Here is a 22,567-nt window from a genome sequence, read left to right on the forward strand (position 1 = left end):
TAGGACTTCGTTGAATCTGTGACATGTTCTGCTATAAAGCCAACCTTTGTTACTGAAGCTTGAGCCGCGAGGAAAATTTGTATAGATTTTGATTAAGATTTTTGTAGTCCCTCATTTCATTTGGTACAAAACAGTTATTAGCGATCCTAGTCCAAATACAAAAAAATAAAATAATTATGGGCTATCTTGATTGGAAACGACGACAGCAGGCCCATTACTATTGGGCTGGGCCTGGTTGTTAGTTTCCTCGAACGCTTTCACAAGGTCAGGGTCCACATTCTCCTCGGGCTCCCAAGTGGGCTCATCCAAATCCGCCCATTTAACTAAAAACTCCGGCGTCCCTTCATCCGCCACCCTTTTCGCGAGCACCGCCTCGGCCACCGCGTATTCAAGACCAGCCTCGTAGTCTCTGACCAAATCCTCCGCCACAAACTTCGCCTTCACCCACTCATTGGCCTCACCGTCCTTCCACCGCACAAGGTACTCCAAATTTTCTCCCTTCCCTCTCCGTTCAAGAATCTCCTGCACCTCCACGTACTCGAACACAGCCCCTTCCAAAACCCTAACCACGCCCTCGAGTCCAATCCTGCGCCCGAACTGCATCGGATTCCCCTTCGGCGTCGCCTTCAGAATCTCCCGCGCCAGATCTAACGCCGTTCTTCCGCGGTCATCCGCCACCTCGGGATCCGCGCCGAAATCCAGCAGCAACTTCGCCACGCCAGGCCTCACGTACCCCGCCGCCATGTGCAGCGCCGCGAGACCCCCGCTGCGGTCGCGGTGGTCCAGATTCGCGCCGGCTTCCGCAAGCAGCTTCACGCACGGCTCCGAGCCGAGTCCCGCTACGAAGAGGAGCGCGGTTCGGCCGTCGGCGTCCACTGCGTCGATATCGCGGCCGTCGCCGGACTCAACGAGGTTCCTGAGCGCGGACTCGTCGGCCTTCTTCGCAGCGGTCCACCACGGGGTCTCGTACTCCGCGACAACGTCTTTGGCGATGAAATCTGCCGGAACCCATGACGGCGCGTGGCCGTCTTTCCACTCGATAAGGTACTCCATTCCGGCGGCGGTGTCGAGGGCTCTGCTGCCGATAATGCCTTTGACTTCACCATAGGACTCGTCTTCGGTGTCTTTGGAAGCTGCTGCTGCTTCTTGTTGTTGGTTTTGGATTGCAGCGGTGACGAGGCGGAAGCGCGTGGGGTTGTTTGGGATGGGGAGAAAGGATTGTTGTTTAAAGAAGTGTTTGGGGTTTGAAGAGAATATAGTTTTGAAGTGAGAGTGAGAAGCTGGTTTGGTGACGAAAATAGCTTCCATTAATAATCTGGTAATGGTTTTTTGGTATGGTTTGTGGTGTGTTTGGGAGGGTTGAAGTTGAACATGTGGCAGTGGCAGTGACGGAGTGAAAAGGGGCATGTTTGGGGGACTTACTGGATAAGGAACCACATCCATTTCGTGGCAGCCACTGGATATCAACAAATCATAACTGCCAAACTGGACACTCCTTTGTTTTTTGTTCTGCAATTTCTTTTTCCTAAATTATTTTACAGCGTTGGCGTGGCGCCAATATATTGAAAAAACTCTAGCCACAAATTTGTGTGGTTCCTAATGTTTCTCCATCACTTCAGAACATGGAGGAATTTTTGTGCAATGGATCAAGAAAGAAAGCCTAAAAAAATCCCAATCATTTTGTTCTTCCAAAAAACATATCCTAATGAAAGCTTGGTTTTTAACTCTTTGATTTATTAAAGACTTTTATTTTAAAAAATAAAATTATTTATATATTTATTATTCATTATAATGTGAAATGAAATGATTAAAATGTTTTTTTTAAATAGGAGTGCAAGTCAATTTGTTATTTTGGAATACATTTATTTTCAGAATATGTTTCCGTATTTTGTTTTTAACAATCTATTTCTTAAAGAACATGCATCCGGATTTTGTTTTTCAGAAAAAAAAATTAAAATAAGATTTTAGTTTCTCAATTCTGTTTCGAAATTTTGTTTTAAAAAAAAATCTATTTTAAATTTCTTTTTTCAAAATGTATTCTTCAATTTTAGATTTCTAATTTTGAAATGAAGGACAATTCTGTAAATTAAAAAATTCATTAAGTGAGCAGGTTCAAAATCATTAGTTGCAGGAAGCAATTACGTCAGAAAAGAATGCACAATTCAATTCCCAAATTAGGGCCCATTGTTAATTAAGCATAGGCTTCTTCTTCCTGCACCCCCACAATTTTGTAAATTCCAAAACTGACCTTCACCTTTTATTTAAAAAAACTAGAGTTTTTTAGGTTACCGGATTCATCAATCTGGGAGTGTGCTACGGATTCATCAATCCGGGAGTGTGCTACGGATTCATCAATCCGGAAGTGATTCGTGTTCTTTTTTCAAATAAAGGGATGTTTCGAAAGCAACTTGTTGATTTTGGGATTGCTGAATCTGGAAGATTACCGGATTCACCAATCCGGAAGATTACTGGATTCACCAATTCGGAAGATTACCGGATTTACCAATCCGGAATGCAAAAAAATAAATGCGGATTTCTTATTCCGTAAAATTACCGAATTGCATTGTCCGGAAGAAGAAAGAGTAGTGTGGATTTTATGTGTATTTTGGAAATTTTAAAAAATAATAGGGATATTTTTGTCTTTGCATTACATTGTGGGGGTGCAGGAAGAAAAACGTAGGGGTGCATGAAGAAACTTCCTTAAGCATAGTGCACTGTCTCCGTTTTTTTTTTTATTAATTCCGGCTCTGCTCTAGTACTGGGTTGGGCCTTTTCTTTATTTTGCTGGTTCTTCTGAGTACCAAACATTAGAAAGAAGAAAAAGACACCTAAATCCATTTTTTTTTTTATACTAGTTTAGTTTCACTGTAAATGCGTAATTTTTGGTTTTTCAAATCATTAATTTCACGTGTAATTTCAAAATTTTCTTAAAATCATTATTTTAATATTAATGTACCGGTACCGGGCGAGACTGGGACCCACCTGGCTGCCCGATGCCCAGTCAATCTGCCCGAGTGACCGAAGGGCGAGACCCCTTGAAGACTTGGCCGAGAGACCGAGGGTCGGGACCTTTTGGAGACTTGGCCGAGAGACCGAGACCGTTGAAGACTCAACTGAGACGGCCGAAGGCCACGAGTATTTGGCCGGTGGCCGATCCTCACTCTGAGAATTTGGCTGATGGCCGAGCCCCATTACAATTAACGCTCAAACCAAGATCAGTGAAGCTAATCCATCACCAAGAATTAGGTAATGCAACCCTAAGCGGTATCCACCTCGATAAACGGGCCCAACAAGGTAGGCCCACTAGAATAATATAAATAGCACGCATTTCAAGGAGTGAGGTGTGTCATTATTACTGTTCACCTACCTGAGAGCTAACCACCCGCTTTACTGACTTGAGCGTCGAAGTGCCTTCGCAGGTACCCCCACCATCCGGTGTTCACCCGACGACCGAGTCCCGAATGCCGAAGGATAAGCAGAAGAAAGAGAAGGATCCCAGTTCATCACCCAGCCACCTGCCCGACCGAAGGAAGGAGAAGAAGACTTCAACAGTTCTCTAGGTCCCATCTCCCTAGCAGGAACAATTAACGTGTTCTTTAATCATAACCATTATCAAAGATAACATATTTACACAAGATACTGATATTGAATTTGTAAAAACCGTAAAACCAATTGAACTGTTAAATCTCATAGAAACTAAAATTACGCAGCGATCAAACTATGGGAACAATATCTAAATTGAATACCAATATATAAAAAAAATAATGGTGGAAGAAATTGAAATATCGAGAAGCCACCAAGGTTACGTATATGCAGACTTTGTCTTCCTTGCACCAGCTCATACGCTTCAATCAAGGTGGAAAACAAACCCTTCAAATTGATATATCATTCAAACGTCAAAGAAAATAATAACAATAATAAACTGACATGTCAGTTGTCAATGGTGAAGCAGAAGAAACAAGCAATTCTTGCATGTGACTCATTCGAAACCAACCAAAGATGTTACATGAAACCATGTATGAAACGAAATAAAGCCTTTGAATAATTGAACTAATTTGTAGTAAATCTAATTCCACACCAAATAGTCAAATCCACCAGGTTGTCATGAGAGAGTCAAGAATAATGAAAAAAAATTTGCAATGAGGCTTAAAGAAGTGTACATTATTGTGATAATTTGCAGGGTCCCATTAAAGTTCTTAGTTCCAATTCTCATTCCTTTATAACTCCAATGAATGAAAGAAGCAACACCAACACCCAACACCCAAACAACATAAACAGAATGTCCCAGAAACGACAAAGGTACTATAATTGTTTCCGCGTACAGATACCATTGTTTGGGGAAATTTAAGTATATGATTAAAACAGCGCGTGTCACGTCAGAATTCGCGGCTTAATACACTGTTATACAGCTTCAGCATTGCTCAATGCTAACTCAATAACACGCATTCACCGCCAAACAAACCCTTCCCTTTTCCCACCGTTTTCACTCGTGCCAATCCAACAACTACTTTTTCCTTTTTCTATTAAAAAAATGTCAAAATATTTTACTCACCTTACCTTCAACCTTTCCATAACCTTCACTCTCTTCTTATAAATACAACATAAGCTCTGCGTTTTCTTCCTAACCCTTTTCATTTATTGCCTCTCTCTCTGCATTTTCTACCTTCTCGCCAACATGATGAATAAACCATCACAACAACTACGTGCTCTCTCTGCTTTCTGTTCCGTTTTGCTGCTTTTGGATTTGGTTTTTGTTGCTGCGGAAGACCCTTATAGATTCTTCGACTGGACCGTTACCTACGGTGACATTTATCCTCTGGGAGTTAAACAGCAGGTTGTTTGTTTGTTATTGCTCGTATCTTGGTTTTTTTATGTTGTTATATGTTCTCATTCTCATTGTTTTTGGTTTGAATGTGTGTTGCAATTGCAGGGTATTTTGATCAATGGCCAGTTCCCAGGCCCTGAAATCTACTCTGTTACCAATGACAATTTGATCATCAACGTACGCAATAACTTGACCGAGCCGTTTCTTCTGTCATGGTAACAACTCTCTCTTTCAATGCATTTCTTGAAAAAAACATAAAATGTTACAAATGTAGTTCGGTACAAAGTTTTGTTGAAAACAAGGTTCTTAACGCGGCCACTCATAATCCAACTGGCAGAGTGGTGCAATCTCCTAAATGTCTTGTTCTGTTTTCCTTTTTTTGATAGAACTAGTAATGCCAGAGTTTCCTATCAAACTCGATTTACCTTGTTTGGAAAAACGCGTTCATACCATGTTTTTGAAACTCACTCTATTAGGTTGTTTCTAGGAAGAGTAATGCAAATAAATGAGTGAATGAGAGTATTGAAGGAAAAGTTGGAAAAATAAGGAAAAAAATGATAGAGAATTAAGAAAAAACAATGTATTTTTATTCTTTCAAATCTTCTTTTATGATGTGAAGATATTTATGAAAAAAGTTGTTTTTTCTTAAAATTGATTATGTATAAAAGTTATGTTTTAATATAAATATAAGTATAATACTTAATATATATTTTTATATTATAATAAAATGAATAATTAAAATAATAAATAAGAAGTGATTTAAAATTTAATTATTAATATGTATTTTATTTTTTAAATTTTAATTTATTTTAATTTTAACTTTTTAATTTTTTTTATATTAAATTATTTATAATTATTTCCAATTTAAGTCATTCACAAAATTTCACACAATCATCATATCATTTACAAACTTTAATAAACTTTCTTTATAAATCTACATCAATATATCTCAATCCAAACAATTTTATTTTCCTATCAAATTACTTCAAATTTACTTTCTCAAATATTTTCCCCAATCCAAATACACCATTAATGAAGACATTCAGTTTTATACGATTCCAAGTTGTTGAAAAGAGTAATAATAATTAAAGTCACACGCATGTGCCTATGTATGTTTAATTATTAATTATTTTAGTTTCTTAGTTTATTTTTTATTACTATTTTTTTTTTATCTTCATCAATGAAGAGAGAGGAGGTTCCATACACTCACAGATCTATACAAACCAAAACCAAACACGGACTTAATAAATGTCTCTCTCTCACCCATCACTTCGGCCCTTAAGTCTTGTCACGGACCAGACCCATTCAACTGCAAGCCCACACCTAACTGGAACATCTATAATTCACGAGTCAGGCCCTTAACTCATAATGTCGTGTCTCACGAGTCAAGCCCATCCTTGTTTGGGCCCATTAATGTTTATAGACACTTGGGTATCTATGTATCCTCTTGCCTTCAACCCAAAGCATACACTTAGTTTTAACAGAAAACTTTTTGTTTCTCTCCAGAAATTTGATTTGACTACCTATAATTTGCATAATAATAAGTACAAAAAAGTGAAAAAGTTTTGATTAATTATTTGTTTGGATGAATGCAACAGGAATGGTGTTCAACAAAGGAGAAATTCTTACCAAGATGGAGTTTATGGAACCACATGCCCCATCCCTCCAGGGCAGAACTTCACCTACACACTTCAAGTCAAAGATCAAATTGGAAGTTTCTTCTATTTCCCATCTCTTGCTTTCCACAAAGCAGCTGGTGGTTTTGGAGCAATCAAAATCCTTAGCAGGCCAAGGATCCCTGTCCCATTTCCTGACCCAGCTGGTGATTTCAGTCTTCTTATTGGAGATTGGTACCAAATCAATCACAAGGTAATCAATACTATCCAAACATTGGTGTCAAAATTTGTATCCTACATGTTTGTTTTATGTTTCTTTTTTTTTCATTGACATGTGATTTTTGTTATCTCAGACGCTTCAAACTGTTCTAGATTTGGGACATAGACTTCCATTGCCTCAAGCCGTTCTTATCAACGGTCGTCCAAACGGCACAACATTCACAGTTGAACAAGGTATGACTATTTATTTTCCCTTTACAAATGTGGATTTTTACTCTGTTTAAGGTTGTTGGATTTTGCATGGTAATGTATATTTTGCCTTCTCTTGATGGACAACAGGGAAAACATACAGGCTTAGAATATCAAATGTTGGACTTGAAAACAGTCTCAACTTCAGGATAGAAGGCCACAGCATGAAGTTGGTGGAAGTTGAGGGAACTCACACCATACAAACCACTTATTCCTCGTTAGATGTTCATGTGGGACAATCTTATTCTGTGCTTATCACAGCTGATCAAGCGCCCAAGGACTACTACATTGCAGTGTCCACCCGTTTCACTGACAAAATCATCACAAGCACTGCCATTCTTCACTACAGTAACTCTCAACAATCTGTTTCTGGCCTAATTCCTGGTGGCCCAACTGATCAAATTGATTGGTCCCTCCAACAAGCTCGTTCAATCAGGTATATTGTCCTTCACTTCTTAATACTTTGGTGCTTATTTTTGGTGGATTTGATGACCCTTTAGTTTCTTTGGCTAACAATAAGCTTTGCAATTTATAGGACAAACTTGACAGCAAGTGGACCAAGGCCAAATCCTCAAGGCTCCTACCATTATGGTTTAATTAACGTAAGTAGGACAATTACATTGGTGAGCTCAGCAGCACAAGTGAATAGGAAACAGAGATATGCAGTGAACAGTGTATCATTCATACCAGCAGACACTCCTTTGAAGCTCGCTGATTACTTCAAGATTGGTGGGGTTTTCCAAGTTGGAAGCATTCCAGATAGCCCTTCTCGTAAACCCATGTATCTTGACACCTCAGTCATGGGTGCTGATTTTCGAGCCTTCGTTGAGATCGTGTTTCAGAACCACGAAAACATTGTCCAAAGCTGGCACATTGACGGATACTCGTTTTGGGTTGTAGGGTAAGTTTTCACCTTTCATATCCATAATACTATATCCATCACTCTTAGTTTAAAACCTTCACTTCATATCAGTAAAATTTTAACGTGGTATTTCTTCTGATTCAGAATGGATGGTGGTGTGTGGACACCTCAAAGTCGTAACGAGTACAACCTTAGAGATGCAGTATCAAGGTCCACAACACAGGTTAGTAACTTGGTACTTAACTGAATTTGGTTGGCATGTTTCCAAATTCAGAATCAGACAAGTAAATTGATGAAAAAAAATTGTGTTACAGGTTTATCCCAAGTCATGGACTGCAATTTACATGGCACTGGATAATGTGGGTATGTGGAATGTGAGGAGTGAATTTTGGGCACGACAGTACCTTGGACAACAATTCTATATGCGAGTGTATTCACCAGTTGGATCAATCAGGGATGAATACCCAATTCCCAAAAATGCTCTTCTTTGTGGCAAAGCAGCAGGAAGAACAAGTAGATGAGGATCTCCACCAGAATCAAATCAATCTCAAAAACACCTAAGATGTCTGTCATTGACCTTGCTATGTAGGGACTCACTTGTTCCCATTCTTTGCAAATTTGTCTCACCATTTCTTTGTGTTCATACTTCACCATCCTGTTATTGCAATAATTAAATTGTCACCATTGATTTATTTTTTAAACTAATAAATTTCTCACTTGTATTAGAAAATTTCTTGTTTTAAATACATAAGGTAGTTTAATCCACTTGCTCTCTCTTTATTAGTCAAATAGTTAAATACTACTTGTATTAGTCAAATAGATAGGAAAGTATTTTAATATTTCCCTTTGTTTATCATTTGTTATATTTTTCAATACAAATTATTACAAAAATGTAATAATTCTTATTCATTTCAAAGTTATATATTTTTTACTATATTCATTATTTTAATACTAAAGAGAGGAAATTGAATTAAAATTAGTAGTAATCTAGGATATATAATAAAGTAGTTCAAAAAATTGTTGTGTGTACACAAAATATCCACGCCTCCTATTTTTAATTCTATACCTTCTAGCTTTTGTGCATTTTTGACAAAGTGAATATGAATGAGAAGGAATTTTAAAACTTTCATACTTATAAATTAAAAATTAAACGAACAAGTTATAACTTAGAAATTACATAATCTTGAATTGATAAAAAAAAGCTTCTCAAATGCATAATTTGAAGTTATCACAAAACTCTTGTAGGATAATGTCATTCAAAACCTCAGTAGGAATTTTACTATTTGAAATGCAGTATTTTCCTTCTACTACATGCAATCCATAATAATAATAATAAAATTTCAAAATATATCATGGATTACCCTATACAAAACATTTTCTAGTTAACAGAATTCAGAATTCAGAAAAAAAGCTTACACATATAAAATAGTCAGAAACAATATTCTATTTTTGAAAAAGTAAAGGGGTTTACGGAAAAATTATAGAGTTGCAGGAAGCAAAAGGCTATGATAAGCCCACGGAAACCAAGCATCCTTTCAGCCCAAATAATGACCCAAAAGAAGTTAATAGCTAAAATAAGAACCACCCATGTTCTTTGTTAGGGTTTATTATTTCCCTGAAAGTGCCTTGTTTTTAATCAAAGACTTCGTGTGCGTTTATTGGAATTTGAAGTCTGTAAAATTGAGAAATGCACTTTCCAATACAGAAAAACATGAAAAACAAGATCTAAGACGTTCTCTACTTTTTCCTTTTTTTTTAAATGTTTCCTCGTCCTATTCATAAGATATTTTTATAGTAACTAAGAGAAAAAAATATTTGATCTCCAAAAGAGTAGCTAATATTTTAAAAAAATTTAAAACAAGATTTTGCTTTGTTGAAGTCGTTAATTGAAGATTGTAACTAAACTGTCTAAATAAAAATAAAAGCTATACTCATTATGGTCCATGGATAGAAGAAGCTTAAGTGCATTGTTTTGGCTTGTAAAGAGGGAACTATGCGTACACGTTATCTATAAATTATTGTTCCTATTTTATTCAACTTACTAATGTGTCTAGACTCTACACACAAACAACAACAATAATAATAATGTGTTGGCATAAGGGTTAAAATTGAAGTTCTCACGAATCGACACGTAATGTTTTAAGACAACCTTCGAAGTTGAAATCGGTAAACATGTTTGAGATTATAGAATTAAGAAGCGAAGAACTGTAATGTTTGCAGCATTGAATTGCAATCAACATACACGTGTTTCTGGTTCCTTTTATGATTGAAACAAAAGCATCTTTTCTGAGTGGGTTTGTGAAATCGATTATGTTAACCTCGTTCAAGAATAGGATGGTCCAGGGAGAGGAAGTAGTTGATGCAGCGTGGACTGAAATCAACGGCTACGAAGTGGGTAGGAGGAAAGTAAATGAAAAAGGTACCCTCTGATCTCATGCTCAAACGATTTCCGTGACGCAAAAGATTTGTTCTGGGTTCAGGTTACGACGAAGCGTGATTGGGTTTCCTCTTCTGTACCAAACACATTACCGCACTGTAGAATAGTAGCAGCAGCAGAGAAAAAAGGCTATGCAAATTGCAATGCATTTGTAATAAAACAAACGAACAAAAGTTAAGGTGGTTCAAAGGGGAATACTTTGGCTACACACTATGTCAGTAATGTCTCCATTTTTTTTACCTTTCTACGTTGGGACCCACTCTCGAAGAGGTTAAAATCTTGATCATGGTTTTGGAATTGAAGATGAGATTGGGCACAGATTAACACTGCCCACACATATCCCGATGCAGAGATAAGCGGCGTTTGGTAATGTTCCGCATGTGGATTTCCTCCATCGTGATCCATCATCAACGGTTTCTCGCTCCACTGCTGGCCAACCAGAGGACGCCACGTCATGGAAACATTACACGGTGGAATGAAAATAAAACGTAGGGAGGTGGACCCACCGGAAAAGGACCTTGTCGGGTGCTTAACTTAACCGCGGTGTAACGGAAAGACACTCCCTGCAAACGGCGTCTCTTTTCTTGCTTTTGCTCCCATCAAATCATCACCACCACCACCACTACTACACAGTGAAGTGAAAGAGAACGTTACGAGTTAACCCATTCTGTCTCCTCACTGTTTTCTTCACTTTTATTTTCGCCTTTGCCGTTTTCTCACTACCAATGTGCCTGAGATCTGCCTGAGATTTCCGGTAACCATGGGGAGCGTTTCGTCCGAAGACGGTTCCGACCAGCAGAGCGACCGCTGCGGCAGCTACAGCCTCAGCGCTGACGTCAGCGAGTCCGAGAGCTGCGGCAGCTTCTCCGCGCGCCGCTTCGACGCCGAAGGAGCTTCCAGCTCCGCCAACCTCTCGCCGCGTCCCGTCGCCTCTCACTTCAACTTCCCGCCGCCGCAGGTAATGCTTCCCGTCATTGGCGGGAAAGACGTCGTCGTTTGGGATCACAAGCGCGACCTCGATCTGACCGGTACTCTTCCTCTCCCTTCTTCGCGAATCGCTTTATGTTGTAATTGAGAGTGAAAGAGAGCGCGAGTGTGGAATGTGAAGAGCGATTGCTTTTTTTTTTTGCAGAAGTGGAAATGATGAAGGAGCGGTTCGCTAAGCTGCTTCTCGGAGAAGACATGTCTGGTGGTGGAAAGGGGGTGTGCACTGCGCTTGCCATCTCCAATGCTATAACTAATCTCTCTGGTTAGTGCCCCTGCCATGTGTTATTAATTAATTTGTTTAATGCTTTGGATAAATTTTCACTATAAGCTGAAATTAATGAATGAGTTAAGCTTTGGAAGTAGTTAGTCCAGAATTTATGTTGAAAATAAGTTGGAAGTGCTTATGGATAAGATTGTTGAAGTAGAGCCAAGGTTTGTGAAATGTGCGTTTTGATGGTGATTGCAGCAACTGTGTTTGGCGAACTTTGGAGGTTGGAGCCGCTGGCACTGCAGAAGAAGGCCATGTGGCGTAGGGAAATGGAGTGGCTGCTGTGCGTGAGTGATTCCATCGTGGAGCTGGTGCCATCTGTGCAGCAGTTTCCTGGGGGTGGAACCTACGAGGTGATGGCGACGCGTCCTCGCTCGGATTTGTACATCAATCTTCCGGCTCTGAAGAAGCTTGATGGGATGCTGCTTAGTATGCTTGATGGGTTTCACGACACACAGTTTTGGTATGTTGAGCGGGGAATCATATTGGGTGATTCCAAGGATTGTGATGCCTACGGTAGACCATCGGTTAGGCAGGAGGAGAAATGGTGGCTTCCCTCTCCCAAGTTACCCCCAAATGGCTTGTCCGAGGAGAACAGGAAAAGGTTGCAGCAATGTAGGGATTGCACCAATCAGATACTAAAAGCTGCTGTCGCAATTAATACTTCTGTGATTGCGGAAATGGAAATTCCCGGCGCGTATGTAGAGTCCTTACCCAAGGTAAGTAATCACGCTCTGTGCTGCAAATAGGAAATAAAGTAATTTTTTGTTTAGTTATGACTGTTTTGTGAGTATCATGCTACAAGTAGTTGGCAGTCAGTTATCAATTCTAACAATGCACTGTGAGCTGCACAAGCTTATAATTTAGTGAAATGTATGGTTTTTGAGTGCTAAAATCATTGTTCAAGGAAAATGAAAGGGTAGCAATTCAGTAATGTCTTCATAGGTAGTTGGGACTCCTGTTTCTTTATAATGTAAGCTAGAACTTGGTGAAGACTGAACTGTCTGTGTGTTCTCTTGTGCAACTTTAATGCAGAATGGAAAGGCTTGTCTGGGGGATATAATTTATCGATACATTACGGCAGACCAGTTCTCATCTGAATGTCTCCTTGATTGTTTGGATCTTTCGTCAGAGCACCACACTCTGGATATAGCTAATAGAATTGAAGCTGCCATACATGTATGGAGGCTGAAGGACCACAAGAAACATTTAAGTTCGGCAAAAGCCAGACGGTCTTGGGGTGGAAAGGTGAAGGGACTTGTTGCTGACAGTGAAAAGAACAAGAATCATTTTCTTGCCCAACGGGCAGAGACACTTCTAGAAAGCTTGAAACACCGATTTCCAGGGCTCCCTCAGACTGCACTAGATATGGCCAAAATTCAATATAATAAGGTACGTTACTTTTCCCCCTTAATCATTAGGTTGAATTGAACTCATAGTTTGTTCTGTTCATCTAGAAGGTGTGGCCACTGCTTGGAATATATGTTAAAGCAAAGTGTTTTTGTCAACGCATTGGTCACGTGGCATATATTATGTACATCTGATTGAGAACTTCTATTGTTAGTGCCAGTTAGCATTCACAAATTTGAGCAACCATTCCATGACCTGACAATGGTCTAAAGAACTATTAGGTTTCTTTGCAAGTTATTAGTGGGGGAATATTAAGTATGTACTGAGATTAAGTGCTTTGTATTCCCTTGCAATATACAAAAACTTGTTTTTTCTCAATTTCATGGTCCACATTGATGATTGATCGTAGCATTTTTTGGTGTATGACACTGTCAATATTGAATGGAAACCATGTTTACAAGTGACCTGTGTTACGTATTCTGGTGTTACAGATGGTTCGTGATTAGTGCACAATTACTGAGGATTGTGTTTGTGTTGGGAGAAGGGGTGGCTTGGTATAAGGTCTAAGTTTGTGTGGTTTTGTTTTTTCCATTGCAGGATGTTGGACAGTCTATTCTTGAAAGTTATTCAAGAGTGATGGAGAGCTTGGCGTTTAACATAATGGCCAGGATTGATGATGTCCTTTATGTAGATGATAGTATAAAGCGATGTGCGGCTGCAGATTCACTGTCATTGTTCAGCAGGGGAGGTTTTGGTGGCATGCCCATCCAGAAGAGATTCTCTCCTAGTCCATTCTCAATTCAACACACCCCATATGCCTCCCCATTTGCAACACCAACGTTTTGTTCCTCCTCTCCTGTTACTGGGAGCCCGTGTAGTCCTGCAAGAATACATGATACGAAGAGAAATGCTCCAAAGGAGGGTGCAGATTCAAAGGCAGACAAGTTGGCCAAATCTGAGTTTGAGAGAGTTTGGTCATATGCTGGAAACCTCAGTGCAAGAAGAGCTTCTGGTGATGCTCCAGAAAGAGACTAAGTTTTACAATTAGTATAACTTGCATCCATAGGTACTCACCAATCATCTTGTCTTAATGTGGATCTGGCTAAAGTCCTTGGTCCTGCTCCCTGTACATGAGGGTCTAATTTTTGTATATTCTTAGGCAGTATGAGAAAAGCTTATGTTGAAAGATCATGCCAATGGATTATTAGTTAAAAATGTTTCCTCCCAAGTATAAATTTCTAGAGGTAGTAGGCTTCTATAATTTCCAAATTCTAAGTAGTGTTCAGGACTAACCCATTCCAAACAGCAGCAAACCAATGCCTAGTCTCAAACTATCATCTTTAAGTTGAAAACAAATATATAAATTAGTAGCTACCAACAAGTACTATATACAATTATTTTGCTTTTTCCTGTTGCTCAATCCTACCACTTCGTTAACGAGTTTCAGACATTTCGGCTCCCTCATGCATACTTCAAAAGTTAAAGTATTATGCATGATTTTGTTATGCTTCATTGTTAAATCTGATTCAAATCTTTTCGGTGACTTTCTTAAAAAAATCTAACATATGACTATTGTGTTCAAATAACATTTTTATTTTTAGCAGTTATTTAAACAAAATTAAACTTTAATAATATTCAAATACGAGTAAAAGATCTTGTTTTAATAATTGTAAGATCTATCCTGAGGCAAATAAAATGGACCGAGTAGTGCTCCTAAAATAGTTTGTCATAATGTTTAACTAGCAAAAGTTATGTTTCTAAGCACAGATTAATTCCTTATTTTAATTACATCTTGAGATCACAGCTTTTATCACAGACGTTATTCAAATCCAAACCAATCACGGTGGTACTTTACATTCATTTTTTTAAGAGTTTCTGCTGACAAAAGGCCATTTTTAGGCATGAATTAGTGTGTATGAGAAGCAATCAAAGCAAATTGTCTGAATCTTTGAGTTGCTCTCTGAACTCACCACCACCAATTCTACTCTTGTCCTCCTGTGAAAGTTAAGTAATAATGTAATATCTCTTCCTTTCAAATTTGAGCTATCTTGGACCACTTTGGATTAGCTTTGTTTAGATGTGTGATGGAAAGTCATAAAGCATACAAAACATTAGAATCCAAAGTCAAATTTGTTGTTTTTATTATTATTTACCATGATGCTGATATATTAAATTAATCTAAATTAATGCACTCTATATTTTCTATTCGATTCACATGGTAATGTTGCGTTTATATTTATAATGAGTACATAGTCGATTATGATTAGTGATAATTGGTTATGTTCCACCTAATAAAAATAAGTCAAAAAATATAATCTTATATAGAGATATTATACTTAATAAGTATGTTTTTAGGCTTACATAGTCAATGATAAACTACATATAATTGATTATAAAAGGCCATTACAATAATCATGTTATATTTGATTAATTCTAAGATGTTCCAACATGTGAATTTTGAAGAGCATATGCAGCTTTAGCAAGGTAATTCTCAACAAAGAAAACAAAGATATTTTAAGCTTTTGTTTCAAATTAGAATCTCTTTGTTCTCACTTCATTAGTCTTCTTTTCTTTCCAAAGTGTGAAAATGAACAGGGAGGTTCACACAGTCCTTCCTTTCATTTATGTACACATTGATGTAAAACCAGTTGTTTAAAATTATGGGAAATTCACTCCTTTCATCTTCATATATAGTAAAACTTGGGAAGCAAATAGTACTGGGATTGAGATTGGTGAAAAATAAATAAATTAATAGAATGGATTAGTATTTTTATGAGATCCTATTACACAATGTTACCTCTCCTCCACTTTTTTACTTCTCATTCAGTCGGCTTCTTCGATTTCTCGTGTTCTTCGGTTTCTCGTGCTTGATCGAAAAGGTATCTGAAACAAACACTCATATGCTTAATGCTTAAGTCAATAAGTCTGAATCAAGTTATACGTGATAATCAATATATTATATATGTACCTTAGCTTGATATAATTCAACCTATTTATATAAATATATTGAACCCTTATATTAATGGACCTAAATTAATATAGTTATCATAGTTAATCTTTATATTAGTCTAACATCCAATACAAAAATTCTATAAATTTTTGTTTAAATGACAAATGACTTACATGTTCAAGTAGGCGATCATGCATAATACATCTAGTCACACGTGTAGTACACTTTTAGTTTTTTAACACACAAAAAACATACATGCAAAAATAATCAAAATATATATATATATATCATTAATAATATCAATGATAAGTTAGTAATAATAATATTAAATATAACAAATAAAAAAAAATTAGTATACATTGATATACTTCTACATAAATATATCAAATATGATGACTTTGAAAGCAAAAAATAGAAAGGTTATAGTTGAAATGGAGTTGGATTGAAAGGTAGATGGGAAGGGAACAATCCATAAATACACAAACCACCAAACCTCACCTCTATTCGGTCTATTATGTTTGGACATTAGTGGTTTGTTGCCACTTGAAAGAAAGCCCAACCGCCCCACAACTCTCTCCCACCCCCAAATTTCATCATTACCCACCTTCACTCTTTTTTCATCACAATATTATCAAAATTCTTCCAATGGACCCACTCCAAGGTTTTTATATTCATTCAAATAATATCATTTTTAAATTATTTTTATTTTCATGTTTAATAATTTAAATGGTATTTTAACAAGAATAATATCATTAAAATGAATTTTAAAAAACTATAAAGAAATAGAACACAAAACCAGAAAAAAAAAAATAGAACTCTCCACCAATCATGATGCCCCTTTTGTTGGGCACGTGTGTATTCATTCTTAGAAACACGTAGCTATCTTCACAAACACTTCACCTTCATATTTCACATAGATATGCATGATCCTACATTATTATTATTATATATTCTGCTAATAAATTTATCCAATTATTCCAATGTAAAACTTTAGTTTATTAATTAATTTAATTTCTAATATTTGTGTCTTGGTAATTAGGATGGTAAATGAAGCAAAATAATAAGGTGAGAAAAAGTGAATAAATAAAGGGGAAGAGAAAGCGTTTTTGAAGAGGAGATGGTTAAGACATAGAGGAAGTAGAGAGGAGCATAGAGAGAGATATAAAAGGAAAAGAGTGATCTGAAGAGAAGTGACTTTTGGCGGTGTGGGAGTCACGAGAGCAGCGAGGAAGTCACAAGAGTCACAAGAAAAGGGAGAAGAGTTGAAGGGAGAGAGAATGGAGACAGGTTGTGGGAGGCTGAGCAGGAAGAAAAGTGGTGGAAACGGACAGGTTCTAGACGGTTCCAATATTATGGAGTTGGTTGGAAACGACCAAGTTTTCACCACCTTCGTCGACAATAAGTTCCACGAGTTAGACACAGACAGAGATGGCAAACTCTCTGTGAAAGAGCTCCAACCTGCTGTTGCTGACATAGGTGCTGCTCTCGGCCTCCCTGCTCACGGCACCAATCCTGAATCCGATCACATCTATTCCGAGGTTTTTCTTACTCAAACCACCACCTACTCATGACGATTTCAATACTTTCTTTATTGTACGAGGTTCTGTGTTCTAACTTTTTGTGTCGCACAAAAAAAAAAAAAAACTAGTTACTGTTCTCTTTCTTTCTTGCTTGTGTTCCTGTCTGTTATAACCGCCTTGGGATTTTGCCAATGCTGTGAGCATGCCGGCTTCATATCAAATTTATGTCACTTTAATTCTGCTTCATGGGGCAGAGAAAGGTTTTTCCTTTTCTTTACACAAGCCTTGTTATTACTTCTGCTTCAGTTTTTACAACACTGTTATTTTAATTACATAACAGACCAAAATAAAGAATCAGTTTTTGCTAGAATAGAAGCAAGATTATGAAGATGTCCTTCACCTTGCTGAGAAAACTGTTGGGTGAGGAAACAATATGGCGTATATGCTTGAAACTTTTTCCGTGGCTTTAGTTTTGGCAGTATCCTGAATTGCCTATGTGTGGATGTTTCTAATAAATTATTATTCGTGTCCAAGGGGGAATATATAATTGACTTTTGTATCCTCTTTGTGATATCATTATATCTTCATCTGATTTGTTTCGGTTCCAATGTCTGTTGTTTTAGCCTTATTAAAACATTGTTCGGTTGTGGTTTAGGGCTTTAAGCTTTGTTTTTATCCAATGTCTTTGGCGCATTTGCAACATTTTTTATGTGCTTTCAATGCTTCAGACGTTGATGGAGAGGCAGACCTTAATTGATTTTTGCAATTAGGTTTTCGACAATCGTTTTTTATTTTGGAAAATATAACATGTTGCTTGGAATACATATCCTTTTCGGGCAATTATGGAGCAAGTTTTTTGTCAAAATCTTGACTTCTAGTTGGTCCCCAGAAACATCCTAATCTGTTTATGATAATTTGGACTTATCCTTCAACATGATAAAATGGTCGGTCCTGTGGGACTTGGCCTTTGATTGCAAACTTGCAATTGATTTCTCTGCTCAACTTAACTTTTTGTGGTCATTTTCTTATCTCCGTGTAAGGAGGAATCTAATGAAGAATGTGGTAGAAAATAAAGATAAGCTGGCATTTGACATCTGAGGTTTAATAGCATTATTTAAGCTTAAAATATACTTGAATTCAGGACTACTAATAAATAATAGTCAGTAAATGCTGGTAGAAAGTTTTGTGTTAGACTTTGGAGTGCAAAATGTCAAACTGCTATCATTCTAGTCAATGATAAATTACTAGCTGCATCCAGAAACAGAAGGCAATGTTCTCGTGGGGACAGCCAAAGGTTTTCTTTAGCGGCATACTTTGGGTTAAAGCTTTCTCACCTACCTACTAAAGTTAGCCAACATCAATAAATTTATAAAGTCACAAGAAGACAAAGAAAATAAAAGTAGCATTTGGTTCTAAAATGACATGACGTGATGAGGAGTAAATGGATTAATTTTATCTTTGTTATTGCCTTTAAAAGATTAATTATATTTGTGTGACAACACTTTGATTGTCCAATATGTTTGAACCAATCAAGAACCAAGAATTGACATTTAGAATGACTTATTCTATAGGTGTTGAATGAATTCACACATGGGAAGCAGCAAAAAGTGAGCAAAACTGAGTTCAAAGAGGTTCTCTCTGATATTCTCTTGGGTATGGCTGCTGGACTGAAGCGTGACCCAATTGTGATACTTCGCATTGATGGGGAAGATCTTCTGGAATTTGTTAATGGTTCAGGTTATGAAGCAGAAATGACATCCATATTCTCTCAGATTGAATCCCCGAACAGATCACTGCATGGCTATATAATTGAAGCTCTTGGCAAGCTCACTGTGGAACAAGGAATTCCTCCTACATCAGATGCTTGGGTAGCCAATTTACACGATATCGTTGACTTTCTTTAGAGATGTAACTTAAGTTTCTTTTTCTAAAAAAATATGACAAATTTAAACACGATCAAAACAATTTATCAGCTAAGAAGCTCATTTTGCACTCTAACCAAGACAAATAAATTTCTCAAACTTATTTCATATCCTTCCTCTCTTGGCTTATCATATTTTTTTGTTTGTTTAGGTTTTAAGCAACATTGTGGAACCTGCACTGCTATATCAAGATAGATCTGGTTTGGATAAGCCTGTTTCTCAGGAAACATTTTTGGAGGAATTTAAGGTAGTGGCATTGGGTGTGGCTAATCGTCTTAAGGAACAACCAGTGATAGTTGCTCACAGTGAGAACATCTTTGATGGAAGTGGTGTCAAGAGACTATTATCCAACAAGTTTGAATTGGACAAGGTCTAATTTTTTAGTGATTGCTTGCAATATCTTTCATGTTCTCTCTCTTTTTCTTAAACCTCCTTATATGGAACACACCCATATATCATGTGGTGCAGACTTTGAACTCAGCTTTAGAGACTTTGCCTAAAGATCGCAATGGAAAGATGTCAAAAGAGTATCTACGGGTGGCACTGGACACGGTGGCTCCATCTGCTGGTTTACCTCCCCTTGGTGCAATTGAAGAGGTATGGTGTCAACACACTTCCAAATTATCTTTATTTTGGATTTACTTTAAAATATGTTGGAACAGTTTTAACTTGAAGTTGTCGGATATATAAATTAGTTAACAAGTAATTTGTACGAGGTTGTGCTAGAATTTAGGTTGGTTTTATCATCCCCATGTGGCATATGATTCATTGTAACTTACAGGTATATAATGCTGCTACCATTAATTATATCTAACTATGTATAGACACAGGCATCAAAGTAAAACTATGAAGAGTGTCCTTGAAGAGTAACAAATTATTTTGAAGTGTGGGTGCTTCTTGGCCATTAATTGGCCATTAATTGAACATTAAGGTGTTTGGTTGTGCAGATGGATAAGGTTATTGGTGAAGTGTTTAAGATGGTGAATGCAGATGAAGCAAAGCTGGTGAAAGAAGAGGAGTTCAAGAAAGTTTTAACTGAAATACTGGGGAGCATAATGTTGCAGTTAGAGGGAAGTCCCATATCAGTTTCTTCAAATTCTGTAGTGCACGAGCCTCTAGACTCATCTTCTACACTTCTTCAGCCATCCTCTAGTGAAACTGCACCCTAGCTGTACGTACGTGTTTAATATATATGACGGCTAAATGAACCATGACATATAATAAAAATTTTATTTATGTAAATTATTATTACTCCCATAACTTGTGTTTTTGATGTGGGGCTATCTGTGAATCTGAAAAATACAGAAACCATGGAGAACGAAAACTGAGTACTCTCGATTATTTTACTATAATGATGCATACATTATCAAACATTGTGGATGCCAACATTTTAGGTTTTTATCCATATGACTACTTTTTACTAGACAAAGCCTTACAAATAATATGAAGTAAATTCCCATAAGAGAAGACTAAAACTTAAATTTAAAAATTATCAAAGAAAATCAAATCATTCTCACATCTAAGTGGGTAGACACTTTACTTTCACACACTATGAAGATGATTGATGTAGTACAAAAACTTTATTTGATCTTCAATATGTTCAAAAAATCGTGGAACTAACTAGGAGAACTTTGAGTGAAATTAGCTTATGGTTCATTTGTTTATGATATCTAAATATAGTGGCATAAAATGGTATCTTTGGTTTCATTCAAGAAAGTTATGGAAGATCGTTTAAAACAGCATTGTTAGGGATAGTTCCAGAAAAACCCATTGTCAAGTTTAGGATATCATATTCTCCATCCACCCAATCCAAACCCTTCTTTGGTAAGATAATGGAGACACTATAATAGACTATACAGGCCAAGAAAGGCCCGACCCAGAAAATCCAATGCCCATTCCATAGTGAGCCTCCGTGAAGCAACGCCGGGCCCAAACATCTTGCCGGGTTGAGGCCCACACCTGCATAACCAGGCCTCCCTGTTACAGTTATAGACAGAAAAACTGCGAGTGCAAAGGATGCTGCTACCACGAAACACACCATTGGAAAGCCCAATTCCTTGCACCTTTTCTTATCAAACGCCACCGTGACACCAACAAAGAGTACCAAAAGTGTGCAAGAGAATTCCAACAACAAAGCATCATGTGGATTTATGGCAGAACTTTGTAGTTTCTCACCAATTGCACAACCTCCCAGAGAATAAGTGTGCGCTAATTTTGGCTCCATCACACTCTTGAGCACAAAGAAACCAATTATTGAGCCAATGCACTGTGCCAGGACGTAAAGGAGAGCACGAGAAAGGGTGACAACACCCTTTAAAGCCGCAACGAATGTGAAAATAGGGTTCATATGACCCCCAGATACAGGAACCATCACAATCAAAAACAAGAACACTGTGATGAACACTGCAAAGGGAATAAGAAGCTTGGGATTCACCTCCTTTGATTCCAAACATGCAACACTGCAACTCGTTAGGGTGAACATTAGTGCACCAGTTGCAATTAACTCTACCATAGCAGCTTTCCACGTCTGACACAAGGAATTAAAAACAACCTTAGTAATTTGTTTCTAACCTCAACTTATCAATCACAAGACAGATTTAACAACTATTAAAAATTATAAATAGAGACACGAATTCAAAAACCTCTGCAGTGAAAATTTCATGGGCACCAATGAAGGCAAGAAATTTGGACTTGTTATGAACTAAGCCCCTAGGCTTTGTGTCAGCACTGTGAACGGGCATTGAAAACTGGTCATTCATTTCAATTCAACTACTTGATCTATTATGCGATATCTGCCTTGTATTTATCATTGTGAGTTTGCCAAACGCAATCAGTGTGGAATCGCTTTCTGGGCATCTTTCACCAAAGATTAAAAGTAATTTCTGCTGATTTTTTTCTTTCATTTTAAATTATAGCGAGAGAAAGAAGAGCACAAGTGTGGGTGGGAGAGGAAAACTGGAACAAGGATGAAGTGCTCTGAAAACGATGAGAGGGGAAGTATAAATGCGGTGTGTGTGGATGAAATGATAAAGGAGGGGAATAAGTATACTAATAAATGTGCACCAAAGTTACCAGAAGCCATGAAAGAACCCAATCATGGTTATAAACAAGGACACGCAATAATTGTACCACTATTATTTTCAAACTATTCTTTGATTCTGTGAATGAGCATTCAACACCTCTGTCACAGGGACTCTACTTTTTCTTGGATCAAAAGGTTTATTCCATAACGCTACAGGCTTTTTTATTTTTATTTGGATACGTGGAGAGTTTTGATATTTTGAACCTTTTCACCTTCTCTTATATAAGAACTTGGAATCTTAGTAGTCAATCATTCAAAGTAAAGATTAACATTAACACTA

The 22,567-nt window shown here is 37.4% G+C and overlaps 5 protein-coding genes across 6 annotated transcripts; 3 read left to right on the forward strand and 2 right to left on the reverse strand.

The window, feature by feature from the left end:
- Nucleotides 1–59: 59 nt before the first annotated feature.
- LOC137819618 (signal recognition particle 43 kDa protein, chloroplastic) lies at nt 60–1,718 on the reverse strand. The gene has a single exon (XM_068623521.2). It carries the CDS (start codon nt 1,441–1,443, stop codon nt 175–177), a length of 1,269 nt encoding a protein of 422 aa, XP_068479622.2. The 5' UTR covers nt 1,444–1,718; the 3' UTR covers nt 60–174.
- Nucleotides 1,719–4,249: 2,531 nt separating this feature from the next.
- Nucleotides 4,250–8,536, forward strand: LOC137825000 (L-ascorbate oxidase homolog). Its single transcript, XM_068630674.2, has 8 exons — nt 4,250–4,834; nt 4,931–5,040; nt 6,424–6,694; nt 6,795–6,894; nt 7,000–7,345; nt 7,445–7,810; nt 7,916–7,994; nt 8,086–8,536. The coding sequence occupies exons 1-8, from the start codon at nt 4,676–4,678 to the stop codon at nt 8,290–8,292; spliced, it is 1,638 nt and encodes a 545-aa protein (XP_068486775.2). The 5' UTR covers nt 4,250–4,675; the 3' UTR covers nt 8,293–8,536.
- Nucleotides 8,537–9,907: 1,371 nt separating this feature from the next.
- On the forward strand, nt 9,908–14,233 carry ROPGEF1 (rho guanyl-nucleotide exchange factor 1). The gene is made up of 5 exons (XM_068630681.2): nt 9,908–11,236; nt 11,341–11,457; nt 11,662–12,182; nt 12,499–12,855; nt 13,411–14,233. The coding sequence occupies exons 1-5, from the start codon at nt 10,969–10,971 to the stop codon at nt 13,846–13,848; spliced, it is 1,701 nt and encodes a 566-aa protein (XP_068486782.1). The 5' UTR covers nt 9,908–10,968; the 3' UTR covers nt 13,849–14,233.
- A 2,417-nt stretch (nt 14,234–16,650) lies between these two features.
- Nucleotides 16,651–20,576, forward strand: LOC137825015 (uncharacterized). 2 transcript variants are annotated; one of them, XM_068630689.2, is made up of 5 exons: nt 16,651–17,301; nt 18,855–19,151; nt 19,357–19,575; nt 19,674–19,802; nt 20,153–20,576. In XM_068630689.2, the coding sequence occupies exons 1-5, from the start codon at nt 17,041–17,043 to the stop codon at nt 20,372–20,374; spliced, it is 1,128 nt and encodes a 375-aa protein (XP_068486790.2). In that variant the 5' UTR covers nt 16,651–17,040; the 3' UTR covers nt 20,375–20,576. The 2 variants fall into 2 exon arrangements, with proteins under 2 accessions (XP_068486790.2, XP_068486795.2); XM_068630694.2 differs by having other exon boundaries at nt 16,675–17,301; nt 20,196–20,576.
- On the reverse strand, nt 20,519–22,225 carry LOC137825024 (aquaporin TIP1-2). Its single transcript, XM_068630698.2, has 2 exons — nt 21,848–22,225; nt 20,519–21,732 (listed from the first exon to the last, which is right to left on the reverse strand). The coding sequence occupies exons 1-2, from the start codon at nt 21,962–21,964 to the stop codon at nt 20,923–20,925; spliced, it is 927 nt and encodes a 308-aa protein (XP_068486799.2). The 5' UTR covers nt 21,965–22,225; the 3' UTR covers nt 20,519–20,922.
- Between the last annotated feature and the right edge of the window lie 342 nt (nt 22,226–22,567).

Source organism: Phaseolus vulgaris, chromosome 11 (assembly GCF_051622355.1).
Source record: "Phaseolus vulgaris cultivar YP4 chromosome 11, ASM5162235v1, whole genome shotgun sequence".
NCBI classification, from domain to species: Eukaryota; Viridiplantae; Streptophyta; class Magnoliopsida; order Fabales; family Fabaceae; genus Phaseolus; species Phaseolus vulgaris.

Excerpts from the sequence above, each read along its gene's own strand:
- LOC137819618 (XM_068623521.2), bottom strand. The coding sequence starts at position 1,443 with ATGGATGTGGTTCCTTATCCAGTAAGTCCCCCAAACATGCCCCTTTTC.
- LOC137825000 (XM_068630674.2), top strand. The coding sequence starts at position 4,676 with ATGATGAATAAACCATCACAACAACTACGTGCTCTCTCTGCTTTCTGT. Across the intron at positions 5,041-6,423 it reads GAGCCGTTTCTTCTGTCATG|GAATGGTGTTCAACAAAGGA; the intron begins GTAACAACTCTC and ends TGAATGCAACAG. Across the intron at positions 6,695-6,794 it reads GGTACCAAATCAATCACAAG|ACGCTTCAAACTGTTCTAGA; the intron begins GTAATCAATACT and ends TTGTTATCTCAG.
- LOC137825024 (XM_068630698.2), bottom strand. The coding sequence starts at position 21,964 with ATGAATGACCAGTTTTCAATGCCCGTTCACAGTGCTGACACAAAGCCT. Across the intron at positions 21,733-21,847 it reads ATGAAATTTTCACTGCAGAG|ACGTGGAAAGCTGCTATGGT; the intron begins GTTTTTGAATTC and ends TCCTTGTGTCAG.
- ROPGEF1 (XM_068630681.2), top strand. The coding sequence starts at position 10,969 with ATGGGGAGCGTTTCGTCCGAAGACGGTTCCGACCAGCAGAGCGACCGC. Across the intron at positions 12,183-12,498 it reads ATGTAGAGTCCTTACCCAAG|AATGGAAAGGCTTGTCTGGG; the intron begins GTAAGTAATCAC and ends ACTTTAATGCAG. Across the intron at positions 12,856-13,410 it reads CCAAAATTCAATATAATAAG|GATGTTGGACAGTCTATTCT; the intron begins GTACGTTACTTT and ends TTTCCATTGCAG.
- LOC137825015 (XM_068630689.2), top strand. The coding sequence starts at position 17,041 with ATGGAGACAGGTTGTGGGAGGCTGAGCAGGAAGAAAAGTGGTGGAAAC. Across the intron at positions 19,152-19,356 it reads CTCCTACATCAGATGCTTGG|GTTTTAAGCAACATTGTGGA; the intron begins GTAGCCAATTTA and ends TTGTTTGTTTAG. Across the intron at positions 19,803-20,152 it reads CCCTTGGTGCAATTGAAGAG|ATGGATAAGGTTATTGGTGA; the intron begins GTATGGTGTCAA and ends TTGGTTGTGCAG.